Source organism: Colias philodice, chromosome 21 (assembly GCF_061535455.1).
Source record: "Colias philodice isolate Cphi_HAF_F1 chromosome 21, ilColPhil1 Martin Lab GWU primary, whole genome shotgun sequence".
In the NCBI taxonomy this organism is placed as follows: domain Eukaryota; kingdom Metazoa; phylum Arthropoda; class Insecta; order Lepidoptera; family Pieridae; genus Colias; species Colias philodice.
In genome coordinates, this window is record NC_143106.1 from 6,514,631 (window position 1) to 6,528,623 (window position 13,993).

General features: G+C 35.2%; 1 protein-coding gene across 1 annotated transcript; it reads right to left on the bottom strand.

The window, feature by feature from the left end:
• Window positions 1-610: 610 nt before the first annotated feature.
• On the bottom strand, window positions 611-13,222 carry Es2 (ess-2 splicing factor homolog). The gene is made up of 8 exons (XM_089708737.1): window positions 12,967-13,222; window positions 12,330-12,483; window positions 11,842-11,976; window positions 11,390-11,583; window positions 10,915-11,088; window positions 9,587-9,780; window positions 1,757-1,885; window positions 611-963 (listed from the first exon to the last, which is right to left on the bottom strand). The coding sequence occupies exons 1-8, from the start codon at window positions 13,120-13,122 to the stop codon at window positions 684-686; spliced, it is 1,416 nt and encodes a 471-aa protein (XP_089564863.1). The 5' UTR covers window positions 13,123-13,222; the 3' UTR covers window positions 611-683.
• Window positions 13,223-13,993: the final 771 nt, after the last annotated feature.

Consider the following 13,993-nt stretch of genomic DNA (forward strand, 5'->3'; position numbering starts at 1 on the left):
TTCGTGAGTAGCTTTATTTTGATGAGATGCCCAATAATTTCATGTACGAAACTCTCGATTGTGGTAGCTTACAGAGGTAACAAGGATAAAAATTTTTGATTTGACGGTTCTCAAATATTTATTACGCAATTTGTAGGACAATATGTCTGTTGAATTATATAAGTATTAAATAAGTGAAAATAAAAAAATCAGCTGGTTAGTAATCATTTATGATGACTTCGTTATCGATACACATTGGAAAGGGGGACTCTTTGATCAAACCATAGATTTTGTAGGACAAATATTTTTTCGAATAATTTAGATAATTATCTTGAGATTGAACAAAAAAAAAACATTCAGTTAGTAATTAATATTTGAGAACCATCAAATCAAAATATTTTATCCTTGTTTCCTCTGGTAGCTACCACAATCAAGAGTTTTGTACATGAAATTATTGGGCATCTCATCAAAATAAAGCTACTCACGAAAAATTAGCTTGATAGTAATCACTTGCAAAAATGGGCGATGTATCCCGGACTATCAAGTTTGTTACAAAAAAATAAATGATAACACAATACAATCTCTTTCATTACCATACAATAGCACCTTTATGTATTAAAATAAAAACCTGTTTGGACTCATCATCATATTTAATCATAAGTTATCAAGCGTCTTAATTAATTTTAATACAATACATATAATTACTAAACGAAGAAGTCTTGAGCTTTTAATCGCGTTCTCTTAGCGACATTAATTTGTAATAGATTATCTGTAAGATTGTTATCTGTGCTTGTGTTATCTGTGGTAGATGCTTTATTAGGTGTGGCAACCAATTGTCTTTGAGGTGTTGGTGTTTTGGGTAATGTATGTGTGATACCCATATCGTTGGGAGTTAGTTTCAAACGCGGTGACAGCAAATGTTTTGCCGCCAATTTCCTTGCCGCTGGTGACATGCTCGCTAGCCGCTCCGTGTTCGTTCTGAAACTGTTGAAAATTTAAATTAATATCTCTAATTACGCATGAATCTATACATTTATAGCTTAATACAATTTGTTTTTTTTTTAGATTTCTATTCCGTAGCCTTCTTTTCTCAAAATTTAAGGTGCGATATTGTTAGCATTACTCTTAAATTTTTAAAATTTCACATTGTATTTTGATGCGTTTTTTTAATAGAGTGATTCTCGAGGAAGGCTTTAGTATATAACCAGCGGTCCGCTCCGGCTTCGCCCGTGGTACCTACGTGTTTAAACTATCCTATCTCTCAATGGTACGGGAGCTATTAACGTTTTAAAAAAAGTCATTTTAGTACGGGGACTCATGTTGATGGAATTTCACTTATTTCGATGACATTTTAATGATTTTGAAATAAAAAATTGCGTCTGGCACCTAACTATTTAACAACGAAAAAAAAGGCTTGCAATAAAAAATTTATGTCTGATGGATCTATCTAAAGGCAAAAGATAAAAAATTACGAGTTAATAAATGACTTTAAATTACGGATATTTTCCTGTGCAGATAAGATGCGCACTAATAAACGCAACCACTGCGGCTAGCCAGACAAGCGTAGAGTGAACAGGTACTTTCTAGGGAAGCGCGTTCCATCTTAGACCACATCTCAGCTTAACATCAGGCGAGATTGTGGTCAAGCGCTTCCCTATTGCCAATAAAAAAAAAGACAGCCCGTACTCTAACCGAAATAGGAAGAGAAACAGTATATCAAAGAACCAACTATACTAAAATTCTTATATTGACTGGTTTTATGGTAACATATAAGTACCTCTGCGGCGTAGGTGTTCGTCTCGGCGTGGTAGGCCGGCGGCGCCGCGCCACGCGCTCCGCGAGCTGCATCGCGAGCCGCTCTCGAGCTCCCCCCTCGAGGATACGGTACGCGGCGCCTGCGCCCACACTACGGACACAGAATACATAATAGTAGCACAGTATTACAATATTATTTCCTACAGTAAGGAAACGCCTTTGATGTCGCGCGATACCGCCGCCAGCGTAGGTACTTACGCTGCCACACGAAAATACGCTAGGGTTGCAACAAATGGGAAATAAAACAATTGTGATTATTAATATTATGATGAAATCATTTATTCATATGTACATCTATATCTATACATATAATAAAATCGTAGGAAAGTCAAAACTGTACATTGAATATTTTTTTAAAAGAATACATAATCCATGATCTATAATCGATATAGAAGCCAAAAACATAGTTTTTAGAATTTTTGTCTGTTTGTCTGTTTGTCTGTATGTTTGACCGGGCTAATCTCGAAAAGTACTGCATAGATTGACTTCAAATTTTGCATGAATATTACTAACAGGTCGGGTCAGGCTATAGGCTACATATTATCAAGCTATCACCTGCGGGGGAGGAGCTGTGAACCTTTATTTTTCTTACGTATTCTCTGTACTACGATAGCGTACAATCTAAAGACTCATGTTTAAATGTTGTTTTTGAGTAAGCCATGCTATTGTCTACCTTTACACTATAAAAACTACGTCATTTAAGTAATTTTGGCAGAGAAACAGTATAATGAATCTTAGTAGTATAAAGACAAATTTAAAACAGCGCCATCTATGAGATTTCATTAAAATCAAATCAATTTACATAATATTAACGCTTCTTGGAAATTCATAATTTAAATATTATGATGTTGGTGAGGTTGTTTTTTTTTAAGTTAAATAAATAATTCATATCTTCCCAGAGTCCATTTCAGGTTCCATTTCTTATATTTCATGTGAATATATGTACTAAATTTTTATAAGTGAGGGTAGATGTTTATTATTTGATGTCAAACAAGACACCATTACAGTTAATATAGGTAATAGTAGATAACAGTGATTGTGTTCATTCGTTACATTGTTATAAATCTTCGGCTTTTTTTTAATTTTCGCCTTCTTGCGTTCCCACAAAAGGTAAGTTGTAGCTTTTGTATTTATTCTTTATAATTATAATTACATATATAGTTAGACTCATGTTTTTAATTAGTTAAAGTTAAGTATGACAAAATAAGAAAATGATGAAATTTTATTTTTATGTAGGCATAACTTTTACAAGACTATATTAAACGCCCAAAGAAGGTCACTTTAGTTCTTGATAAAACTTTATTTGTTAGTAGCTTTTTAATAAAATAAGGTACAGTTATCTTTTGATTTTTTTTATTAACAGATTCAATGTTAATAAAAATTGACGATTTGCGTGAGGATGTAGTGGAAATTAGTAACCTTGCGCGTGGTCAATCATCAATCATCAATCATCAATACATATAATAAAATTCTAGAAAAGTGATGTCTGTACAATGAAAATATGTAAAAAAAATAGCAGGGGTTAAATTATTAAATCGATCCCAAACCCAAAACTGTAGTTAAAAATTTAACTTAAGCTGACCTCAGCTTAAGTTAAATTTTACTACCTAGTAGGGGGAGGGGACAAATTAGAATTATGCTTACTTCTAGGTAAATTTTCTACATAAAATGTCCTTTAAATTATGTCGTAAGTATTATATTTTTAACCCCCGACGCAAAAAGATGGGTGATAAGTGTTTGACCGCTATGTGTGTGTGTGTTTGTGTGTGTAATCCGAATTAGATGCGGTTTTGATGATAGGCAGCATATTTTCCGACGCTGGTTCTTAGATAAAGTGTATCAAAATCGGTTCATCCATTTATTATACCTTTAGGGTGCACTCACACACATCAGTCACCGTCACGGCACGTCACCGGACAGGATTAAAAAAAAATATGTATCAATAGTTCTAGTATGACTCTGTTCCCACACGACAGTCGCCGGCACGAAATCTATCAGTGACGTCACCGGTCAGGCACGTCAAATAATCTTTCCATACATGTATCATACTTTTATCCCCACTCACCCGGTGCCGTCACGTCTCAGTTCAGTCAGCGTCGTGCTACCGTCAATTGCTACATGTTCTCTAGCGTGACACACGTCTAATCACTGACTAACCTGATGTATGTGTTCAATGATTCAGTCAAACCGGCGACGTGACTGACGGACAACATGACGGTGACTGGTGTTTGTGGATACGTACACAAACCGTCACCGATCAGTCATCGGTGACTTGACGGTGACTGATGTGTGTGAGTGCACCCTTATAGGGGTAAAAGTGGGAATGTGGGAAAAAATATTAGTTATATTTTTATCCAATTCGGTTTATCCATTACAGCTTCTTTTAGATTACAGCGGTAAAAGTGAAAATGAACAATAATGGAATGTTGTCAAATAATATACTCATTACTCAAGCGGTAGATATATCAAAATATGAAAGAGCAACGTGTGAATTACAATTAATAATGTTTTATCGAAATCGGTTCATCCGTTTATTACATATAGGGCACTTTAGGGGTGACAGTGGTTAGATAAATAAACCAAATGGAGCATCAAACGACAGGATATGACGTGTACATATAGGTATTAGGTACAATTAGATAATATGGTTTACATCAAAATCGGTTATCCCATTTACTAGGGGTGGAAAGGGAATGGGTTGAAAGTCTATTAAAGAAGAGGGGGATATGGGAGCGAGAGGATAGCCACACACTGGAAATTTTGAACTCTACTCAAAGCCACAGGCCTGGCCCTTGGCAATTTTTTTCCTAAGGCGCGGGTCAAACACAAGCGGCGCGGGCGCGGGCGTGCCATAAGCGCACCTCTTGAATCTGTTTTGCACCACGTCCTTCTTATACATTTTGTATGAAAGAATTTTGGAAAGGCGACGAGGCGGCACGCCACGGTTGCGCCGCGGGCGTACCGCAGGCGTACCGCAGGCGCGCTTCCCCCATCGCATCCAAATAGAGGTCAATTCACGGTCATACACAATCAAAACAAATCGGGTGGTAGTAGACCGGGAGATACTGACACAAAATTTCGAGTCATTTGTCTGTTACAATTTTTACAAAAAAAAAATTTGCAGATTTTCGGCGGTATGGCGACCATTTGGAATCGTCCAAAAAGTATGGCATGGCGATTTTCGTAAATGGCTGCACGACGATGGTTACCTGTGCAAAAGTTAGCCTGGTACAAATGGTTGAATTGTTTTTTTTAAATCAACACATTCGCGTCGGTATGGCGGGCTGTAAGTCACACCGGAAAAGTATGGCATGACACTACCGCCTACTTCTTTTTTATGGGCTATCGGTAAATTCTAAAATTTTTGTGTTACAAATCGTTTGACTTCGCTATTTTTCCGACGAGTTCGACTAACGCCCACGCGACTAAGCCGCCGGTACCAGCGTTCACACCATTTTTTTTTTGTCATTGCGTACTAAGACCCCTGTAGAACCGCCATCCTGTTACAAATGACTCGAAATTTTGTGTCAGTATCTCCCGGTCTATAGGAGACGGTAGCCTGTCAGTCAAAAATGTGTTCTCTCTGTGTGGAATTATATAGAGCTGCTATTACATACCCTTCTTCGTTTTGTTTTTAAAGGTGAATTGAATTAATCGATGAAATGATTTACACAGGTGATGGCAGTAGGGAAAGTGAAAATGAAGAAGAGCATAATGAAAGTTCCCATGTATTTACAATGTCAGAAATAAAGATAATCCTGATTTTGATTGTGTTTTTTATTTATTTGTAATTGTAATAATATTGTGGAATGATCAGTACTGTAAATACTTTTGAACTGAGATTTTAATGATAAGATTTATATGGTTTAAATGTAAACCTGTGTTTGAAAACCATATTTTATCTATACTAATATTATAAAGAGGAAAGGTTTGTATGTATGTATGTATGTATGTATGTATGTATGGTTTTAGACCCTGAGAAAGAACATAGGCTACCTTTTATTGCGAAATATGTACCACGGGCGAAGCCGGGGCGGACCGCTAGTACAATATAAATTTTGTGTTATTTTAACCTTCTTTTCTTCCATCATTACACCAGTACTACTTTAAAATTACTTTAAAAGTACTATAAAATTTTCCAAGTAAATTCCAACATTTCCAACAAAGATATATTTGCAATCGTGGGGTTATCCTCGCTATTTACTTACAAGGAATTATCAAAACAAAATCGTTACTTTCAAATTAATGTTAATCTCTTTTAGCACAAAAAACATAATTTTACTAAATTATGCATGAAGAAAATGCATTTAACTCTATATAAATATCATTTTCGGACGCCAACAGCGCGCCCGATGCGCGCCGGCAGCGCGCCCGAGGCGCGCCGGCAGCGCGCCCGAGGCGCGCCGGCTGGCGCGCCCGCGGTGCGCCCGATGCGCGCCGCGCCGCTTGTATATGTCCCGCGCCTAAAGATACCACTTCTTTTGTCACTGTGGTCCATTACAAATTGAAAGATGTCAAGGAGCAACGAACAATTATAGATATCAATATGATGTAGGAATGTAAAATGGAGGTAGGTCTCGCTTACTTGAAAATAAGAAACCGAAGTTAAAAATTTAAAAATTAAAAAAAACCAACGCAACGAATGTAAAGGAATAAATAATAATTTTACAAACTTCCCGACGATCTTTAAAATTAAGTACCATTATAAAAAAAATATAATATATGATATGATAATGATGGTATGGCAGCTCCGACGACTTTGTTTTTTTTATTTTTATAAATATTTAAAATGGTATTTATTAATTTTTATTGCACGGTCTATACGGTTTAGTTACTACAGGCGTGAGACAGGAAAGATCTGCAGGCCGAGACGGCAGAGATTAGAATAAACGCTAAGGAATAGAAACTGCTATCGCTAATTATTATTGACATAAGCATACATTTTAGTAATGGTTCGGTCACACTACCAAAATTACGACGACGACAACGACCAAAATTCTCATCCAGACCAAATTCGTTCAAAATAAAATATTAAAATTTCCCGTCATACTGGTACTCGGAAGAAAAAAATTTCGAGGTCAATTAATAAAAAATAGATTTTTTTCGATTTTCTAGGAGCTACTGTTTCTACGAAAAATCTATTTTTTCATTCATTGATCTCAAAAAAAAAATTCCAAGCACGATTTTTTTTTACGACAGGAAATTTTAATATTTTATTCTAATTGTGTTTAGCACTATTTTGTTAAATTGCGACTGGATGAAAATTTTATTCGTGGTCGTCGTCGTCGTTGGTAGGGTGAACAAATCCTTAGCAAAACATCATACGCTTATGTCAATTATTAGTATCTATAGCGGATTCTATTCCTTTGCGTTTTGACGTTTGTCTCGGCGCTCAGTTGCTTCACGATTTATTATCAAAAACATCCATACAAGGAAGGAAGAAAAATAAATTTGCTCCCTTCCCCTCTGGTGCCTAAAAATAAATTTTACGTAGAAAATTAATTAGGTATTTATTTTTTTATTTTTTAGCTCAGTTTAGTAATAAATTTTAATAACAGTTCTTTGTATTATTTATGGTAGTACGTGTTTTTCCTTTCAATTCAATAAAAAAGACGGGTTGCACTCCGGGAGTGCCGGCAGAAGTGAATACTTGATTATTAACGTTGAGCATGTTTGATATTTTGGAATGGTATTCGTCTTACGCTTTTTCGATCAGATCACGTGTCCTGACGCGAGTTTAAGATTTTATACCCATTACAGAAAAAGTGCTCAACGCCGCTAAAGAAGTTTTCACTTCAAAAATTAAGTAGTAACTACTATACAGTCACTATTCCACGCGGACGAAGTCGCGGGCACAGCTAGTTCAAAATAATTGCGATTATTAAATCTGATGTAATTATTTGTTCATAAATATAATATAAATACAGATATTGCACTGCTAAATATTATTTACGTGGACACTATATTTTTTGATGTTCTTAAATGTATATTATAACATTTAACTAAGTAATGCATTCGCATTGGGATGTACAATCTGATTAGAAAATAATGAGGACAACATATACATAGCTTTGATTTTAATTCAACAGATACAATTAATACAATCTTTATGAAATATTGTTTCCTTCTGGGATTTCAATGTACATTTACATCCGTAAACGGAACATTTGTGCGCGCCATAATAGAATATGTAAGTACCTATGTATAATAAAATTATTACACAAAAAATACGACTGCGTCGTCCTTTCGCGCTAGGCAAGGCAAACTAACGTAACGTGTTTGCCTTGCGCGGCCCGCATCGCCCGACTCCCGCCAGTTCCCCTCCGTTTCTCTGCACAAGTACATTCGCTTCCGTACTGTATAGATATTGTAATACTGTGATAGTAGCTAAACGCTACAGAACGGACACTCCGCCTCCCGCCAAAATTAAACACTTACCTCACCCCGCACGATCATGCTATAGATGGCCCGCATTTTTCTACAAGGACGATACGCAACGAAGATTGATAACATTAATCAAATTGACTTAAAGTAATTTTATTATTTTGGATTTGTGATTAACGTTTTTCGTAGAAAATTATTAGATATTGTGCTGTTTACGGATTTATTTCATCAGAAAAACGCGATTTTTTTTACGCTAGTCACAAATGTGCCAACCATAAAGCGTTAACACACACATTTGCAGTCTCTACAGTGTGACTGTCAAAACGATAATTTTGTATGGAATGTCCGGGGTGTGCTACGGGAGTAATCCATAATTATTAATATCATTTAAATTGACGAAGTACAAACTAATAATATACTATACTATACTATACAGCGTGCCTTTATACAGTGTGGAAATTTTCGATGGGCCCTGGATGGAAAGTACTTGAAATACTGAAGATATCGATATCGAAAATCTTTGAATGCAGTTTTATTTATTTTTAAAAATAAAGGAATGTTTTATTTCAGCAAAATTTACTATCTTCAATATTTCAAGTACTTTCCCTCCAGGGCCCATTGAAAATTTCAACACTGTATATAGGTAGGCACGCTCTAAAATTTGTCCGAGTTTTCTTATGAGCATATACAAAAAAACTTTGAATATTACTACCACGAAAAATGTTGTTAATTTGAATGAATGTTTAATACAATGTCCTTTGGACATTTTTTGACGAAATTTTAATGGGTTTAGTAAGTTGATTTGATTATAGTACGCGAATTTGTTCACACGAAAGATGAATGAAGTAAACTGAAATGTGATATGTGAGCTTGTTTAAATTAACCATATTTCTACAAAGATATTTACCTGTGATATTTACCATTAATTTATTATTGAGAATATTACGATGTGCAGTGGCATGACCACGAATTTATAGTATTATTATTACACCGTTATTCAACTTAAGTTCATTCTCTTATGGATGAAAATTACTTTAACAAAAAAAAATATTTATTTATTTATTTATTTATAACACTTCATTGTACAAAACAATATAGGAAATTTGGTACAAATTAGTGAGGTACAAAAATTTTGCACAATAGGCGGCCTTATTGCTACACAGCAATCTCTGCCAGGCAACCTGGTATATTTATTTGCCAAAGGGAAGGTTAATAAAATAAGTACAGATTTCGACAGCGGATCCCGCACTAGGCACAGCCTGTCTCGCGGGGCCATACAACGATTGTACGATGAAAATGGAGGTTCACAAAGGGTCCAACACGTGTAATACAATGCAACTTCGAACAGTTGTTTATACCAAGTTAAACATAAAAAATCTGACAATAACAAAAATAAAACAAGACTCACGCAGGCAACGGAGTATCACCACCATCCAATCTAAAGGGTGTACCCTCGATCTCTCCCCACGTCATCAAGGGAGACTCATCAGGGCCATCACCAGGTCTTGGGGAAGGTGTTGCTACAAAATCGTACTGCCCCGTGGTTTTCTCCCCCGATATGCTTACACCATCTACACCAATTTTACCCTTGTCGTGAGCATCCTGAAAATAATGTATAGCGTAAATACTGGTGCGCAAAGGAACTTGATTTATTTTAAACAACCAGAGATGACCAATGAAATAATACTCTTGTTTCTAACAATCTTATAAAACACTTAATATATATGTATGTTTCGCGCCGTTGCCGACTGAGTTGGCAGTCGAGCACGGGTAACGGGTTGACGCCACTGCACTCGCCGCCCGCGCGCTCACTGCGTTGGTCGCGTGACGTGTGTTCGCGTACCTATTGCCGCAGCCAGACTATGCTCCTCGTGCTGCTCATCGCTCTACTCATCGCGCTGCCGTTATTCGCCGCGACATTGCCCTCTGACCACACACTGCTCTACTCGCGCGATTAATCGCGACGCTCCTCACTTGTCATTTGCCTTGTCTCACGAAATGGACGTTGAAACGGTGGCAGCGTGCGCGCTATGCATTTTTAGTATAGCTAATTATATTAATGTAGTAAAAAGAAATATACATCGTCGTCATCGTCCTCAAACATAAAAAAACATTAACAATTTTTCATTTGACCATTCCATGCTTGGCGACGACATAATTATTAAATTCCAATTTTGCATACGTGTGCGTCTTGCGCGAGCGCTCGATGCGGACTGCGCGAGTATGTGGCCAGGCATTCGCACTCGTATTGCCGGTCCTTTGACTCGCGCGCAAAAACCAAAATAGGGACAAAATAGGGAGCAGTGAGCAGGACGATGAGCACGACGAGTGGCATGACGAGTAACGTGGCCACACTATGCCTCTGCCTACTTTCCTCGTTACTTCCCATACCACTCGTCGAGTGTGTGGCCGGCGTATATGATACATCGGCGGCGAGTACCAACTCTAATCAATTATAGCATAGATACAGCTAGCTATTATTTATGCCTAAAGTTGACTTTTGTTAGGGAGTGAACTGTAAAGTTCTGTACGAAGTACTATTATATATTCTGTGATATAAATAGCTTAACTGAAGATTATGTATACTAATAATATAGCTTTCATTAAAGAAAGATTATTTAAACTTGATTAATTAAAACAATGACGATTTCCTAAGTATTCATAACATTTACAAATAGAAAAAGAAATATACATTCATACAAAGTACAAATGCTCTTTTGATAAACTATAACTTACTTGAGATCTCGCAATAGCACTTATAGTCTCCTTATTTTTAGCATAATCAAACGGTTGAACTTGAAGCCGCGTATTGTGATGCTGTAGGTCGGGCTTCGCACTCGGAACCTGGGACTCCGCTCCATCGGGCACATACATAATGTAGTTTTTCGCTCGATACCGCCATGTGTCCAACTGAAAAACATTTTCGTGTTAAGAAAGTCAAATAAAATTTAGCGCATATAATTTTTCGAAAAAAAATCCTCTAGTTTTACGCATTCGCATTTTACGCGGAAGCTTAAGTATTACTGATTATTGTAACTATAAAGTTGCTTTAGTAACTAAAGCAACTTTGTTTAGTAAGAGTAAGGCGACGACTATCTTTGAATCTTGCCAAAGAAGTTTCACTTCTGAAACGCGTCCATGTTACACACTTTTTTTTGTTGTAGAATATGTCTCCACTTAGAATTGTAACTAAAAACCATTAATAGCTTACCTCATGTGGTCTCTCAGTCTGATCAGCCTGTTGTTCTATAGAAGGCAAAGCTAGTGCAGCATCAGCGATCGCTGCCGAAGATATTTCCGAGTTGAACTGTGACACCAGCTTAGCTGCCTTCTTTCTGTTCTCTAGAGCTATAACTTTGTCGTAACTTGCATTGTCCTCGCTGGTGTGATGTGCGAGAAATGAATCTGGAAGTTAATAATTGTCAAAAATATATTATGAGTAAATAAATAATGTTTCTTTTATTTGCCAGCAGTTCTAGTGGTATGAAAGTGATAAGGCAAATCTAAGAATTTTCATATTAAGTCATAAAGAAGACATCTTCAATTCTACATTAATATGAAGGAAAAAAGGCTATATTTTTCTAACAATGAAGATTAAGCTACTTTTCGAATACAAAAATTTATATTTTAAACAAGTAAAGACAACAAAATACACATACATACCCAAACTATGATTATCTGTGATATCGTTGCATGAATCCTTGGTTGTTAAGTTTACATCGGGAGTTCTCAAACCACCATCAGAGGGTGAAGGAGGTCGATCTACACCAGGTGTGTCAAATGTGGCTGGAGAATTATCTGCAATAATTATAAACATTTATTATACATATTCAGAATATTTAAGTATAACTGAAAAGACAAAAATAGTAATTATTCTCTTGAATAAATATTGAAAGAATACGAAGTGAAATATTAACAAGATAAGAAGTTTGTTTGTTGTTACAAAATAAAAGGATGATAATCAACATGTTGCATCAACTTTGTTTAAATAAAGCTGTAGTGAAATGCTCTCAAGAACTAATCTTTTTGCAAAAAAGGGAAATAATATTTCTTCTTAGAACAAACAAAATTGTGTGGGTCAGCTGCAAAGCAACAGATAGCTCAAAACCATAACTGTTTCTTTGTTCCAATGTTTTAAATTATATACTTACAGGGTTCAGTGGGTGGTCTAGTACCACTGTACTTCCGAGCAATTTCTCTAAGCCGAGCATAATCTTTATTTTCAGTAGCTTCCAAAAAGTCATTTTGAGCCTTCAGCTTTTCCAAATCAGGAAAGAAATCTCTTTGTATTATTTTTGATATACCCTGGAGACAAATTAGAAAAATTACATGATTCACTTTTAAAACTTACATATTATATGGTCGGAATTAATTTTCTTTACTATATTATCAATTGTGTACAATATGGGAAGTTTATTATTTTTAAATTTAATAGTATGAACGTTATAAAAAGAGCATGATGTCCTAAGATGTAATAAGGTATAACATATATAAGACATAACAAGTAAACACAAACAAAAAACGAATTACATACCTACCCATTTGCATTGGTACAACATATTAAACCATACTGTATCAAGAGAAGCTAGATTTATAAACTAACGCAATAGAGTACTTTGTGAATTACGTATTTAAACTAATAATGTTTTAATACATGAATGTTTGAATATTATACTCAATTTTAGATTTCTTTAAATACAAATAATCGATATCATTAAATATTACGTTTTTCATGATAAGCAAAACTATACGCATATTGTTTATAATTAAATTAAAGGTCACACATACCTCTACATAATCCTCCTCATCTAAAACTTGTGTTTTTTTAATGAGTTTCCTTTTCGGCACTTTAGGGACTTTAAACACAGAGCTCTCACTCTTCAATATTTGCATGTTCTTTAACGCCGCTTCCCCTGGTCTAGATGGCGATGGACTTTCACTCATTTTGTAATTTACATTCCCTTTATCACTTTAAAATTAATAAAGTTTCAATATGTTATAGCACACCATTTCAATTGTGATTTCAATTGCCATATTTTGCCAATACAATAATAAATGTCAAATGTCAATGTTGGATGCTGTCAATGTCAATTTTGTTCTTACTTTTTTTTATTAAGATTTAATTGCCTGGCTACGAGAATGTCAATTTTATATTTTTTTGGGTTTCATATATGCATGAATGTAAAAATATCGTAATAGCTAACATCTTGTATATAGAATTTTAAATATTTGGTTTTATGGCATTCAAATGCTTTATCTATTATTTATAAATTTATATCTTGTCTAAAACTATAGTTTACAAGCATTAACAACGTCTTTGGCATTATCCGACTCTCTCATGAAGGTTTATGGCATTACTCGTTTACTTAAATTATTTAGCCCGTATACTGTGCCATTACTCCATAAAGAACAGACACGTTGCCCTTTATTACATATTTTTCAACTTATACATATTATGTTACTGTGGAACAAAATTATAACGCATGAGTATGTCGGAGACGGTCATTAGAACGAAACGATGGTATCAAATTCAGATCCTACTTTTACTACAGAGTAATTATTTATTTAGTACCTTCTTATCAAAATATGCTCAAGAATCGAAAATATCTAAATTCGTTATTAATAAGTTAAATATGGGTAGTAAGTCAGTAAAAATACATAATTTGAAAATTCTTCACTTTAAAAGTGAAATCTATAATAATTTAAAATTGGTATTTTTTATAAATTTAATAGAAAAAAAATATTCGATCACATTCAAGGCGGGATTCGAACCCGCGCATCTTTGGTGAAAGCATTTGAATGCTAAATATTATGC

Coding starts and splice junctions, on each gene's coding strand:
- Es2 (XM_089708737.1), bottom strand. CDS start 13,122: ATGAGTGAAAGTCCATCGCCATCTAGACCAGGGGAAGCGGCGTTAAAG. Junction 11,584..11,841: donor CACAGATAATCATAGTTTGG/GTATGTATGTGT, acceptor ATTAACTTCCAG/ATTCATTTCTCGCACATCAC. Junction 1,886..9,586: donor GGTGATACTCCGTTGCCTGC/GTGAGTCTTGTT, acceptor CTGTGTCCGTAG/TGTGGGCGCAGGCGCCGCGT.